The sequence below is a fragment of the Protomyctophum parallelum genome (genome assembly GCF_964188405.1).
Source record: "Protomyctophum parallelum genome assembly, chromosome: 21".
NCBI lineage: Eukaryota > Metazoa > Chordata > Actinopteri > Myctophiformes > Myctophidae > Protomyctophum > Protomyctophum parallelum.
The window spans coordinates 23,425,909-23,441,740 of NC_139713.1; the positions used below are offsets into that span (position 1 = coordinate 23,425,909).

Here is a 15,832-nt window from a genome sequence, read left to right on the forward strand (position 1 = left end):
GATTGTTTGTGGTGATGCACTGATTCGGATCATAAAATAATGTTTTGAGAACACACGTCACACACACACAGTATGGGTGTTCTCGGATCCTTACACATAAGGATTGACAGACCCAAGTTCCGCGAGGTATACGGCTGATTCCGACCCTGTACGAGTGATTATGATAAACACGGCTCCAACCCGTGCAGGTCTCGGGTCCTCTCGGGCTCTAGTGGTGACCAACCTTTTCAGGCCGAAGAGAACATTTTACCCAGTTGTAAGCTCTAACCACTAGACTACGATAACGGGTTGACATGAGGAGAGAGAAGCGTGGTTATATACATCTGAACGTAGAATACGTTCTTTGTCCTTTTACGGATTATTTAAACCATTCATCTAACGAGTAGCCTAACGACCACTTTATAACCAATATTCTACGTTCCGATGTAGCCTGGACGTGTACCCATTCTGCAAACTGTGAATAAAATGTTTTTTTTTTTACCAGAATAGTTGTATATTAGCTCTGGTCCATAGCTCTAGTGCCTTTGCATTAGAGCTATGCTACTCTCGTCTTCCTGCGCTCACATGAAATGCAGACCAGCCTCTCGACTGTAGCGAAAATAAAAATAACGTTTTTGCTACTCACCAATACAAAGGCGGCTTGTGTTATTTAGAAAGCCTACTTTCCGTGGTGGACACACTCTGAGCCCCCCACCACACATAAAATGCACTTTTTGGACAGGCAGAAAGGGATTCTTTTTTCACCACTATTATTATTATTATTTCATCATTATTTAATAATATATTATACATCTAATGGTATTTTTTTTTTTTTTTTAGTTTAAAACCTTTAAAGCATTTTCATTGAGCTGCCGTGTGAAGTGGTCAGAACGCTTTCTCGAGACAATTCCTCTCGACACTTTCTAATCTCAAAACACTTTTTTTTAGATTTCCAAGTGGGCTCCGGTCCAAAAGTTGCATGGGAACGTCTGAATTACACAGTTTTACTTCCTCTGTGCACAACGCGTTATTCAGACCGTTGGTTTGGACGTCTGTGGCTCACTGTGCAGTGACCAGCTCATGGCCTCCATGTGTGACTGTGTTCAGTGCACACACACAGGCACGTCGCACGCACGCACACACGCACACACCCATACGCACGTCTCACGCACGCACGCACACACACACACACACACACACGTTGTGTTTCTGTAACTTGAACAACACGTGTGTGACGCAGAAGAAACAAGGCAAGGTGTGTGTGTGTGTGTATTTTGACAGTATAGGGAATCAATTGGCGAAAAAGTTAAAATAATAGAGATAAGAGGTTTCTGCCCCGACAGCAACAATATATCATTCGGGGGTCCTTGACCCAACTGGACTTGACCTCGCAATCGGAAATCGAACACAGTTCCCACACATGCATTCCTAATCAATAGACTCTTTTCCTGTGTGTGTGCGTGCGTGCGCGTGTCAACAGGGAGGGAAGCACCAGCATCCTGAACAACCTGCTGTCCAGGATGGAGCAGTACGCCAACAACCTAGAGAACCTGGTGGAGGAGAGAACGCAGGCCTACCTGGAGGAGAAGAGGAAAGCCGAAAACCTCCTGTACCAAATTCTGCCACAGTAAGACCAGACGGAGCCCAGTCACACTCGTCCACCTATCTTTCAGTCATTTTATTTTATTTTGTAACTGATACATGACTAACATACAGTATATATTATACACCAGATAACATTTAACCCTATCACAAACAAACTGACATACATATTACATCATCTTCTTCTTAATACTCATTAGAGTTCTCATCGGGCCTGAAAATTAGCATAGATTTTAGGCCCGACCCGGCCCTAAAATGTCGGGTCGGGTCGGGCCTGGTCGGGTTTGTGCAGAATTTGAGAACTCTACACAGAGTAAAAGTGAAACGCCAGTCAGCACCATCTTCATGATAGATAAATACACAAACAGACAGAACAGAACTATTATTTTTATTATTCTAAACAAATTCAATATATATATATATTTTTTTTCATGGAGCCCCAGGCCTGGCCCGGCCCTACTGATTAGCATACATTTTAGTTCCGGCCCGGCCCTAAAATGTCGGGTCGGGTCGGGCCTGGTCGGGTTCGGGCAGAGTTTGAGAACTCTAATACTCATGGCTCAAAATCATGAAACCTTTGTAATGGTTATTCTCTAGATTAGACACTAGACTAGAGGGTATGTGCATGCATAAAGTGAGTGGCAAAACAAGTGGCAAAGTGAGTTTAACGTTGTTAAACTTAATTTAATGCAATCAGTTTTTTGCCACTCAGTATGCATTCCCGCATAACCTCCTGTGTATGATGATGATGTCACGCGCATACCCTCTATTTCATGGATGTAACTTGGCTCCTTCATTTGGAAAACCCCTTGATAATATTTCTGCAGTTGCAGAACATTATGGAGCCAACTAGAAACAGATTTCATCAAGCCAACATTGTAATATTGACAACCTTACACTCGATGCCGTGCCGTACCTATGCCGTGACGTCAGAACTCATGAGCTGGGCATACCAAACCTTTTTTTTTTTACCTTGAGGGATCCAAAAGGAAGGGAACCCAAATATATATCCATCTAAAAATGTACTGTATATTGAACTTCCTGACGTATTTAAATTTCTTTGGAAATTCTTTGGTTAAATTTGGACAATTGTAGATGTCTTTACCACTTTCTTCTTTTTTATATAATAAGTTACACAATTAATATTTACTATTTACTTTAATGAAAGAACACTCAGAAAAATAGAAAGAAAGGCAACAATTAGTATTCCTCTGTGTCACTGGCATCAAACCCTGACGTTAATGAACGAACATCAAAATCCTTCCCTTACCGTCACGCCTGCGGAGCAGATAAACGGTTTTCCCCCATTGTGCACGGATGAAAGGCGAAGTGAGAGGAAGATTTCTCATTATCATAAGAGCGAGGAGGAAACAAAACGAGATGCAGGGGTTTTAGGAATTCAAATAACATGCCAATAGCAGAAAGCCTCCCTTTGCCTTCTTACGGCATCTGTCTTGCTCCTGCTTGTCTTGGCAATGTGCCTCCATTTGTTTGTATAACCGCCCTTAAAAGCCTTCCTGGCTGACAGAAGGGCCTGAGAGAAGACACATACTCCATACCTGTGAAATACACCAGATAACTACATGGTGCTATGACCGATAACTGGTGCTATGACAGATAAGGGGTGCTACGACAGAAGCCACATTCACACGCTGTTCACACGCAGACTCTGTCACTTGTTGATTGAACCCGCCACTCATATTGTAATTATTCCTATTCCTAAAGATAAGGAAATGCCTTTTGAAGTCGGTCAACTCGTGAATGTGGCATCAACACATTCACTTTGTTGCTTGTTGTTCACTTGGTCTGTGTTTCTATATTGTTTTTATTTTCGGAATTGGTTCTCAACATGCCTGTGGACCCCCAGGGGTCCTTGAGGAAGTTGAGGAGTTACGGTTGTGTAACTTAGAGAGCAAATGGACCTTAATTGTGACCCTATAATTTGTACAGTCTCTTGAGTTAAAATAACAGGAGGATTTTATTGCTGTTATCTTCATCTTCCTTCATTCCTTGTTGTAAGGAGTCAGAGTAGAAGGGCTTTTTTATTTTCTTCATGTTTGGTGTGAGCTGACATTCCTCCTTTGTTCTCACACAGCTCCGTAGCAGAGCAGCTCAAGCGAGGGGAGACGGTGCAAGCGGAGGCGTTTGACAGTGTCACCATTTACTTCAGCGACATTGTGGGCTTCACGTCCATGTCGGCAGAGAGCACGCCGTTGCAGGTACGTAACGTTGACCGTCGTCGCTATCCACTGCAGTCCCCACCGCTTAGCACTGTAGCTCCCCCAAGGAACCAGGCATTCACCACTCTGAAATAATGGGCTTGTTGGAAAGAAATAGGGCCACTTTCTTCTTCAGGTGTTACCAATGATACTAGGCTCTGTTCCGTTTAGTGCAGCACAGTGGTTCTCAATATCTATATCTTATCATTTCAAGGACCCCCATAACTCAGAGAGAAATGGACAAATGGAATACGTTTGTACACTCTCAGGGTTACAATTCGGAACCCCCTCAAGGAATCATGAGGGCACCTGAACGCTTGCTTACAGTTCGCATAGCAAAGTGGAATGGAGGCGTGGCCCTTGCACGTAAACACACCCTCACGGCCGTTATGAGTGACAGGCATGCTGGCCACGCAGTGCTGCTATTACTAGAAGCAGGCAGTGCTGTTGAAGATCGCACCAGGCGATGATTATATTTGTACACATTACATAAACGCTGCTGCCTTTTTAAACATACCGTATATTACAGAGCTTTCAGATCACATTTTAACGATCTTTTTTTACTGTTATTATTATGCCTCTTCTGGATGATTTCCTCGTCTGAATGGAAGTTGGACCCCAATGGAAACATACTGAAGTGATTAAAGATCCTCTTAGCAAACTTTGCACTCTATTGAGTACACAGTGGAAATGAAAATAAAATATGGAACATTTCATCCAGCTGTTTTTAAACAGACGAATGGAAGTCATTCTAACAATTATCGCACAAAGACATTGCAATTAGCTCAAATAATTGCTATTGGGTCAATTATGTAATCAGGCCTCGTTTGTAATGGGTATGAGCCCATTTTTATATACGGTAATGTCTCTGTCTGGTCGAAAACTCATATGTCCAATACTGTTACCTCATATGTCCAATAAATACTGTTAACTTTCAGGATTACGAAGATATCAAAAGCAGCACATCTGGAAGCTCCAAACACGTCGCTTCATTTCCAGCTTATGGATGTGCTACTTTTGATGCTTTTGCGTGACGCTGTGGTGTGATCAAGTAGGGACTTTATTTATGAAAAAAAACAAGTACGAATATGGAGATGAGAGGTTTCTACCCAACAGCGTCGATAACCTCCTTATGTGACGGACAACTGTGTTGCGCGGTGTGCCACTCTCCATACACACACACACACACGTACCAAGATGATTTAATGGCCAGAAAGGCTCTCAGCCTAAATTGCTGGTCTTGCTGACGGCTCCTGTGGATTTACTTGCACTGTGTGAAAATCCTCGCTTTTCATTTAGCTCTGAGAGCACAGAGGATAAACAAATGGAACCAATGGACCCGTAATTTGTACACACTCTGTCAGTTACAAATGGATGACTGAAAGTGGTGCAACCACTTCATTAAGGAGCTTTGTGTGTCTCTGGCTGCCTGGCTGGGTCTGTCCCTGGCTGGCTGGCTGTGTCCGAGCACGAAAATAGCATTTGGTTGGTTTTCAAAACCAAGTGTCCCTGTTGTATATGATGTTTTCAGGTGTATCAGTACAGTACAGTACAGTAAAGGGACCCCCACACGGTAACTCTGTCATTTCTCGACCGTTTCGGATGCGGGGTGGCTCGCCGGAACCGGGCCAACACCCTGGGTGCGTTCCTGCGGGTTTGGAAGTTCCGGGGACCCCGAGGACCCCCACACGGAGTTGCAGCACTTACTTCACATGGGTGAAGTGGCTCAGAATCAGAATAGACTGTGTCACACGATTAAACATTACACACACACATAGTGTCACTTCCCTGTTAGTATTTTTATTTTATGCTACCACAATATTTTGCATATGGTGGTTATGACATTTATCTGATTTACTGTATACCCTGAAATCTTGAATAAACAAAACTGTGAAGAAAAAAATAATAACATTACACACGTCACACGCATGGATTTAAACAGTTATATTTTTCAGGAATTAATTTTATTGTATTGTATTTATTACAATTTTTGATACTTTAGTAGTGAGACAATGTTGTGTGATCAAGTAGACCCAAAACACAAATGGGGGAGATGAGAGGTTTCTGTCCCACAGCGTGTTGGAGATCAGAGGTTTCTGTCCCACAGCGTGTTGGAGATAAGAGGTTTCTGTCCCACAGCGTGTTGGAGATGAGAGGTTTCTGTCCCACAGCGTGTTGGAGATGAGAGGTTTCTGTCCCACAGCGTGTTGGAGATAAGAGGTTTCTGTCCCACAGCGTGTTGGAGATAAGAGGTTTCTGTCCCACAGCGTGTTGGAGATAAGAGGTTTCTGTCCCACAGCGTGTTGGAGATAAGAGGTTTCTGTCCCACAGCGTGTTGGAGATGAGAGGTTTCTGTCCCACAGCGTGTTGGACCACCATCACATCTCTACCTACAGTATAGAGCAGTGTGCCTCATAGTTTCCCGCACACACACGCACACAGTCACACGCACACACAGGCACGCACACACAAACATGCACACACGCACGTAATGCACGCACACGCACACACAGGCGCACGCACAGGCACGCACACACACACACGCATACACAGGCATGCGCACGCACACACGCACACACGCACACACACACACAGAGAGAGAGGCGGCTCAAACTACTCAAAATAGTTCTGTTAGTACAGGGGGGAGCTTGACGCAGTACTGAGTCACACCATGACACTCATTATTCTCATTTGAATCCCATATAATACTGTAATGGTACTCAAACGTTTTCTTGTAATTCCCCCCCCCCCCCCCCCCTGCCAGTGATGTATTTGGTCAAAGACCACCACCTGAACATATGTTGTTCCAGGGACCCCCCCCCCCAACAGTTAAAAACATTTGCTTTGAAAGAATATATATTCAAAGATTTGCACCAAGTGCCGCGCTACGTGCTTAACATAATGGCTATGAGCTTGCTTAACATATGGCTTTACCTCAGTGATTAAAACCAAGAAAACACTTCACGATGTTAAAAATCCCAGACCTAAATCGCATCTCAATTGTCTCATATATCACGATGATAAAGAAAACTAATCCTACTCTACTTCTCATATTGTTGTACAGTAGTTGCAGTGTTGTTTGCTGTGGTCGTACAGATTTGTCATGCAATGTGCAAACCACAATGTGCCGTTGCAACATTCCCTTTAATCCCAGTCAGTCTGTGTTACAGTAATATGCACAGTCTATACATACACTCATCTAATTCATGTGCTGTGGGAAGAAAGGATCGATTGATACACTTTATTAACAGTTTGCAGAAAAAAGCACAGGAAAGTACAGTTCAATACAAGGCCTGCTAAAGAGGAGTTACAGTAAACCCAAGAAAGGCCTTTGGCTTGTTTCCATTGGGGTCCTTCATACTCAATTAATCGAAGGAAGCCAGGAAGGAACGAAGGAAAATAAACCTATACCGAAAGAAGGAAAGAAAGAAAGAAGAAAAGCCAGCAACAAGCCTCCACATTCACTTCAAAGATGTTAGTTAGTACATCTTCATCTTGTCATTCCCAGTCTTCCAACTGTCTCGTTATGCTCATGCAAATGCATTGAGTCACTGAGCCTGGCTGGGCACGGCTCCAGTGGGAGAGCAATACACACACAAACATGCGAGTCTCTCGCCTATGAGGAGTCTTGTGAGGTTATGTCCATATTTATACTTTTTTGCTCGGCCGGCGTTGCACACCAGATATAGCCAATCTACAAGCGGTCGTGTTGCGACGCTTTGAGAGCTTGTAGATCGGCTATATCCGTTGCGCCACACCGTGTAAATTAGCGAAGCATTATGCAGACGCATGCTCCTTGGACCATCAGTGGGCGTGCAAGAGTTTAAATCAGACACAGACACTGAGTGTAAAATAAGACATAAGTATGTTTTGTAACAACAATAAAAATCTACAAAGTAACTAGTAAAGCTGTCAAATCATTGTCGTGGTGTAAAATAGCAGAATATATTTTCCAACAGGGGTCGGCGCCCAGATACAGATTATTCAGGGGTCCTTGACATGGAAACGTTTGAGAACCCCTGGTAGAGAAGTCCAACATCCACATGGAATGGAAGCCATGCAGTTGTCTTGTTGAGCCTAATTCACAGTGCGTGAGCCAAGCCATGGGCTGGCTGGTGGCTCAGGACTCATAGCTCACAGCTCCAATAGTATCTAGTACAGAGCCATGGCACGGCTTGGCTCCAACAGTAGAAGGGTGATCAATGTGTGTGCACAATAGTACATGGACAAGTGTGTCAAGACTTGGCCTCGTCCGTTACTTTTTACACACCATTATAATGTTCTTCTTTTGATCATACTCTAGTCCCAATTACTTTTTTTTCTTTCTTTTTGCCCTGATGAAGACCTCCCAAGGTCAAAACATGTTGGCAGTGGCCTTTTAAATAAATAAAAGTTGTTCCTCTTTTTTACTCCTGTCCTGAGTGCCCGGATCATAGAATATGTATGTCTCAAACATTTTATTTTCAAGGACCCCCATAACTCTGAGAGTGTACAACTGTAACCAAATGCACCCGTAATGTGTAATGGTCATCTAGCGCTAGCTCTTTGTGTTTTTATGTCCGTGGCAAGAAAATAATAATTTTGCCAAAAATGTTCACCACAAGCCAGCATGGCGATGACCAAAGGCTTCACTGTTGTTTGTGAAGTGCCTTTGGCTTTTTTTTTTGTGTCTCAACCGATTATGATGGCAGATTTACAGATTTACCGAACAAGAACATATACAACAAAGTAAAAACTGTACTTGCACTGCCTTACCTCTAAAAATGAAAATAGAATATTCAATCAATCAATCTCTCTGTCTCTCTCTCTAGGTTGTGACAGTACTCAATGACCTCTACACGTGTTTCGACGCCATCATTGATAACTTTGATGTATACAAGGTAAGTCCCACGTAACAATCTATAGAACTCCCTCTGTTCTTGGAGGGGTACCAAAAATAGCAGATATACAAGCTCACAGCATGTCATGTGTGCATTTTCAGATGGCGGGTCAGGGATTCGCGGCCAAATATATACCAAATATATTGCAATTTGGGGGTCCTCGGGCCACGAAAAAGAGAACTACAACTGTAGTGCTTTTTGTCTGTGTTCAACTAGGTGGAGACCATTGGCGATGCGTATATGGTGGTGTCCGGGCTTCCGGTACGGAACGGGAAGCTCCATGCCAGAGAGATCGCTGGCATGTCTCTGGCCTTGTTAGAGGAGGTGAAAACATTCAAGATCCGACACAGACCTAACGACCAGCTACGCCTCCGGATAGGAATCCATACAGGTAGGAGTAGGACCATTACTCTCCTTGTGGCAGAAAGTAACTAAATACATTTACTCAAGTTCCAGGGGGTCCCCAGCTGATTGATTGATCATCATCATCATTTTTCGACCGCGGTCGAGATTGTGGATTTCACAATATTACGCATTACGCCAGACTTCCTGCTTACTGATGCCTGTGACCCTAGCGATGACATCAGGGCAGGGGCGTCATGTTTCAATAACGTCAGTGAGTGCTCACAGTCCCGCGGTCTGCTCAGATTAACACTTAGGGTTTTACATTGTAGATTTTGGGTGCTAGAAAAAACGGGGCTTGTGGCTCATTGTATGTGAAACCGTTGGTTCTCGAAATGAAACAGTTTGAGGAACACTGAGCTAGGGAGTCGATTTGCAATTGTTTAGACTGGGTTGACGAATGCAGGAAGTTTTGCCTCACTCTGCGGGACACATTTATTCTAAAGTAATTTATTAGAGGGGTTTTTTCCCATAGACTGTTTGCGTTCATAGCGGCAGTGTTTATGCACTTCCTCAAACACTTGACTGCAGCAGATGTGCAATGGTGCGTTGTAATCATAGATTTGTCCCTATCACACCTATATGATCCCATTTTATTCCACTAAAGCTGAAACTAGACTAAAACAAAAACCTTTCAGATGACTAAAAATATGACAAAAAATACAAAATTTAAATTAAAATAAAACATTTTAAAATACTTCAAATAGCCGATCTACATCGACAGTTTGTGAGCTTGTAGATCGGCTATTTAAACAATTTAAAAAAAAGTTTTTCAATATAGTAAATAATTAAAAGGCAAATATGTTAAGGGATAAGCTACGGTACTGACAAAAATAGGGCTGTATGACTAAAACTAAATCAAAATGCTGTCAAAATCAACACTGTAACTGACTGCATGCGTTGTGTCTTCTAGGGCCTGTCTGTGCAGGGGTGGTTGGTCTGAAAATGCCCAGATATTGCCTGTTTGGGGACACGGTCAACACAGCGTCTCGCATGGAGTCAAACGGAGAGGGTGAGTGTCCGGTAACAAGAAAGATCTGTTTCATTGTTATGCTCTCTGTCTGTAGCTCTCTGTGGGGGGTTGGGGTTTTATACTCAACAGCAGGGGATACACCACAATGTCACATTCTGCCATCCTGTTATGTGGGGAAAAAACACATTATCCACAGTACAGACAATAGCAAAAGAGTTGTTGCTGTTTGGTATTTGCAAAACCCTTGGTTTTTATCATTAAATTAGGGAATATAGGGTTGTTGCTGTTATTGTTCTGATTCAATGGAGTTGATTTTTTTTAAATTCAAATAGCATATATTCAGCAGCCACTCGCTTCCTCTGCAGCTGACAGAAACTTCAAAACAGATGAATCCTTTTGCTTGTTGCCTGAGGAGGTTCAGTTCAATTCAAAACAAATGGAGTAATCAACTATTTAAGTGAAACATGTTCACTCGGTTAAAAAAATATATTGAGTTTGAGATTCATCAAATGTATACAGCGCTTTTCTTAGTACCCGAAGTCACTTTAGAAAAAAACTAAACAAATAAACATTGGGATTAGGATAAAAAGTTAAAAGGCTTGTTTAGCGTTTTAGCCTTGAGTAAGGGGGGAAAATTATGAAGATGATGATGATTGTTATTTGCGCAAGCAGAGTGGTCGTGCTTGTACGAATGCACGTGTATGCTCGGAGGTATATATACTGATGTTGATGGTGACGTAATCAAGATATGTTTCAATGTCTGGTTATAACTGGCTGTCGATGGTGATGTAATTAGGATATGTTTCAGTGTCGGTGTCTTTATTACGTCACCATTGAAAGCCAGTTTTAACCCGGCATTGATACATATCTTAATTACGTCACAATCATCGAGCATACGCACATAAAAAAGCCAGCCGACCACAGTATAGTACTTTCAACGTACAACTTACATACATATTGTACGTTACCCGTTACTCAACCAATATTGAAACATACCGTAATTACGTCACCATTGACAGCCAGTTATAACCCGACTTTAGTATTTACTTGCGCAAGCAGAGCGTGCAAGTAATAGTTTTCGTCCAGTGCGTCGCCGTTTGATGCGTATGCGCCGTGCCAGCGTATGACGTAATGACTACTTGTGCTTGATATGGCAGTGGTGTCAGGTTACATACATGTATACATAGGGGCATTACCTTTAATCCTCCCGACACTAAAACATATCGTCATTAAGTCACCATCGAAAAGCAATTACACCCTGGCATTGGGTTCTTTATTCCACATCTTTATACGTCATCATTGAGAGCTAGTTATACCAGTTATACCATGACGTCATATGCTGCTATGATACATACGCATCAAACAGGGCATACGCAAAGTAACCACAGTATACCACTAATCAACTTACAAATGACATATACATATACATTTCCTTTAATCCACCCGACACTGATCGACATATACGTCACCATCGAAAGCCGTCACTCATCCATATTAATTACAACATTACGTAATTGATTGTTAATTACGTAACGAAATAATGAATTTGAAATGCTTAAATAGAATTACCTTCATGTTCTTCAACAGATCTCAAAATCGTGTCAGACAGGTAAATACTTTTCAAGTAAGTCATAGAGCTGTATTCTAGATAGCCAGGACAAATCATCAGCATATTCCTGAGCAGACTAACGTTGGGCCAGGACAAAATAAATCCTTAGCCAGGAGAGACTAAAGGGATTGCTGAGAGCTAGTGTTCCACCAAACCAGTCGACAGTACTTGCGCGCTCTGCTTGCGCACTAGTAGGCCATAAATGGCCTACTAGTGCGCAACAAGCAAGTAGGCACTCGACAGAGTGCAGTTCTAGTTAATTCCAATGTTTTACAGAGAGGCTGAAAGTTCGTAGCGGTCGACTACTTGCACGCTCGACAGAGTGTAGTTCTAGTTATTATTGTATTTAGCACTAGTGTTAGGACATGGTGGTTGTATATTGTGAGTGACTCATCACGTGTATTGATTAAGTAACAACTCACTTCCTGCATTGTGCCTCCATTGATAAATAATTGATAGCACTTATCCAGTGCCACGCTGCACAGTGTGAAGCGTCTGAGGCAGTAGTCGCAGGACAACTCTGCCATTGATTGGACACAGCCATAATTATTAGGTTTACAACACTAATGGCCTCCTGTATCAGATCTCTGCTGGCATTTTCCTTAAGGTTCGATTTATACTCCCATCGCATAACGACGGTGTCATTGGCTGAAAGGAACAGAGCTTCAAGCTGGGAAGACTAAAACTATGACGGAAAATGTTTGTCGACTACCGTTTTTCACTGACGAAAACTAAATAAAAACTAAGCTTTGATGACTAAAACTGAGACTAAATATATTGACAATTTGGTCAACAAATAAAATTCACACCCGTGTGAACTGAGTGGTGCAATTCCCACACACCCCTCTCTCTCTCTCTCTCTCTCTCTCTCTCTCTCATTAGCAGGCTGCAGCACTATCCCTCTCTATTTATTGCACAACAGCGCCCCTACTGGTAGTCAAAGTCATATACTCGTGCTCATTAACCAACACATAGGTAGGTGAACACGGACATTGCTGTTCCTTGGAGTGGTTGCACCACTCAAAAACTAGACTAAATGTTAGAGAGGGACTAGTGGAGAAGAGATCCAGTAGAACTAAAAGACAAGTCATTTTATGTTTGGTTGCGCTCGGGTGTTGTGTTCTGAAAATAGCAACGTGTTGTGGGCTTGATCGGCTATTTTCACTTTGTTTGAACTCTTTATTTTATTTCTGAGAACTTTAACCTACTATATAATGACATGTCCAAAGTATGGATGCCAGGTTGACTTGGTGTGTGTTTTTTTATGTATTAACACAGTCATTGTTGTGGTCCTGTGTGTTGTAGCCTTAAGGATCCACATGTCATCAGCGACCAAAGAAGTTCTGGACGAGTTTGGCTACTTTGATCTCCAGCTACGAGGAGATGTAGAAATGAAGGTGAGGCCCACAAATATGTTGTATGGAGGTTAAATCTTCTTTTCTTAATCAAAGTTAAGCTCCTGATTGGAGCTGATTGGAGATTCTATAAGCCCTTCATGGGTTTCCTTTGTACTGTTTTTATTGTGCAAAAATACATAACGACAAAACAAAAAACCCAAGGACTCAATAAAACTCAAGGACCCCTAGGGGGGACCACTGCTTTAAAGGACAGGAAGCCTTTGAGAGATATATATCTCCATACCCCCCCACCCTCCACACCACACTTGGTCTACACACTGATGAACCTATTGATTTCTGTGTTTTTACAGGGCAAAGGCAAAATGAGAACCTATTGGCTTCAGGGGGAGAAGACCGATGTGTATGTTATCTGAGAAGCCGTTGCTGATAGCGGTGCGGTGACAGCAGCGAGCAGAGTGCAGACGTCCACATGTCTCCCCGCCGGGCGAAGAAGAAGCCACTACTTTATTTGTTCTAGAATAAGTCCCTATTGGTGATTCCCCCTACTGGAAGCATGTGAGCAACGCTACCGTTTAAATCTGCAATCTGGAAACCTCTCCCCAAAAAATGGGCCCTTTTGGGTCTGTAATATAGACTGTTTAAAAAAAATAAAAAAAAGAAGATGGACAAAGGGAGCTGTGATGTCACCCATTGGATTCTACAGACCCGTTTTGAAGTGAAATTCTAATCCGGCATCTTGGAATTTCCGGCCCCCGGAATGGAACTGGAAACGAAACGAACTGTTAGGTGGAAGGGCAGCGAGGGCGGGTCTTCACTTAGTAGAACCAATAGAAGCCCTAGAAACATATTACCTACTTTATCAACATTTTTAATGGGACCATAATTTACAAAATCGCATATCTTGATAATTGAAAGAAGACTTGAAAGTAGCAACTGAAAGCAAAAAGGATATATGACAATGTTTACTAAGGCAATAAAGTCAAGTGTAAAGTCCGGTCAACTATACCCATTGGGGTTTAATGGAATGAAACGATTTCTGCAACCAGCAGGAGGGGAAATAGTGGCACCTTTAGGCTGTGGACCCAAATTTGGTTCCACTTGCTCGCACTTGGAGTTAAAGCTACATTCAGGAACTTATTTGAATGAATACAATACATATTTTACTCAATCTGTTTGGTAGCGTATGTTAATACAATATAACTAGCCTGGGAGGCATACCATTTTCGTGTTTCTCATCCGGTCGGGAGTGGAAAGAACTTACGTCCTGTTGTAGTCACTGGTTCGTAATCATCAGGCCGGAACCTTCCTTCCGGAGCCAGAATTACCCAAAATAATTCCCCGTGATCAAGGGCATCATCGTTTTAGGGGCCTACCCAATAAAAAAACATATACTATGAACCCGATATGTTTCTTCGAGTACTTCTTGGAATAGTTCGTTATGGTATATATCCGTCTTTTATTCCAACCTGTAGCGACTGGCGAGACTAAAAACAAAGCTACACCGAAAAACAGGAACCACTTTATTGGCAACCAGAGTATTCTCTGTTTTGTTGTTCTTTCTGGTCTAGACCGGATCACACATGGGTTCTCGGAGGTGGAAAGTCTTTCTGTTGAGACATTCAGACCCTGGTGTCTGTCTGGTAGATCACCTAGCCCTGCCTGAAGCTCATGAGGCCAGTAGCTCTCCCCTGGGACTGGGACAAGCGGCGGGGGATTCCCTCTTCAACGAGCACAGCGGATGTTTCTGACCCGGGTTTGAATCCTGGGGGTGTTGCGGTGAACTCAAACTTACGCCAAACTTACGGATTGTGGCTTTAAAAAACAGAGACAGAAATGAGGGAATTCCAGGTATGTTTATTACCTGCTAATATTATTAAGCGCTAAAAGACAAAAACAAAAGACATTGTAAACGTTTTTTTTGTTTTGTTTTGGAGGTTTTTTTGTATGAAGAAACTTCCTGTCCTAAGTACTTTTAGATGACAAATTCTTATTTTTTGTGCTTTCTATATTGAGGTTTGTACGTATAACGTGTTTGGAAGTCAATGACGTGTTAATATTTTCCTGGAATCATCCGTTGATGACGGGAGACAGTGTTATGATCGCTGTCAATGCAGAGGTCAAGAAGTTCAACAGTGGTGTTATAAACAGTAACAGATATATGTATATATGTATATCCAAGATACTGTAAGATATTTTGTTCAATAAACTTGAATAAAACCATGAATTGGTTTCATGTTTTGTTTGACCACAAGTCGCATTTACTATGAGAACCTGCATCTCCCGTCCGTCCGTTAGTTAGTCACTCACGCCTCCATATATGGTCAGGCCTCGTGACATCACGTCTCCATATATGGTCACACCTTGTGACATCACGCCTCCATATATGGTCATGCCTCGTGACGTGACATCATGGAGCCCCTTAAATGGTAAATGGTAAATGGTGCATTTATATAGCGCCTTTATCCAAGGCGCTTTACAGAGATTGTGCATTACGTTCACCCATTCACACACACATTCATACACCGATGGCAGCGGAAACCATGCAAGGCACCAACTAGCACATCGGGAGCAATTAGGGGTTCAGTGTCTTGCTCAAGGACACTTCGGCAGTAACTCTGGGGGAGCCCGGGTTCGAACTGGCAACCTTACGGTTACCATCCAGGCACTCTACCCCTGAGCCACCGCCGCCCCCCCCCCGATGTCCATATCAGCATATATATGGAGCCAGCCAGCAACTCTACATCTGACCTCAAGCCCTTAGATCTCCATATATGGAGCTGACCTGTTCTGACATACCATATGTTGATCCC

At 42.7% G+C, this 15,832-nt stretch overlaps 1 protein-coding gene across 1 annotated transcript in view; it reads left to right on the forward strand.

The window, feature by feature from the left end:
- Positions 1-15,246, forward strand: part of npr2 (natriuretic peptide receptor 2) — an 82,885-nt gene extending 67,639 nt beyond the window's left edge. Inside the window, exons 16-22 of the mRNA XM_083794008.1 lie at positions 1,460-1,606; positions 3,677-3,800; positions 8,612-8,680; positions 8,897-9,071; positions 9,996-10,094; positions 12,970-13,061; positions 13,373-15,246. Of these exons, the coding sequence (XP_083650134.1) occupies positions 1,460-1,606; positions 3,677-3,800; positions 8,612-8,680; positions 8,897-9,071; positions 9,996-10,094; positions 12,970-13,061; positions 13,373-13,435 (769 nt within the window). The 3' untranslated portion in view covers positions 13,436-15,246. The remainder of the gene's footprint in view (positions 1-1,459; positions 1,607-3,676; positions 3,801-8,611; positions 8,681-8,896; positions 9,072-9,995; positions 10,095-12,969; positions 13,062-13,372) is intronic.
- Positions 15,247-15,832: the final 586 nt, after the last annotated feature.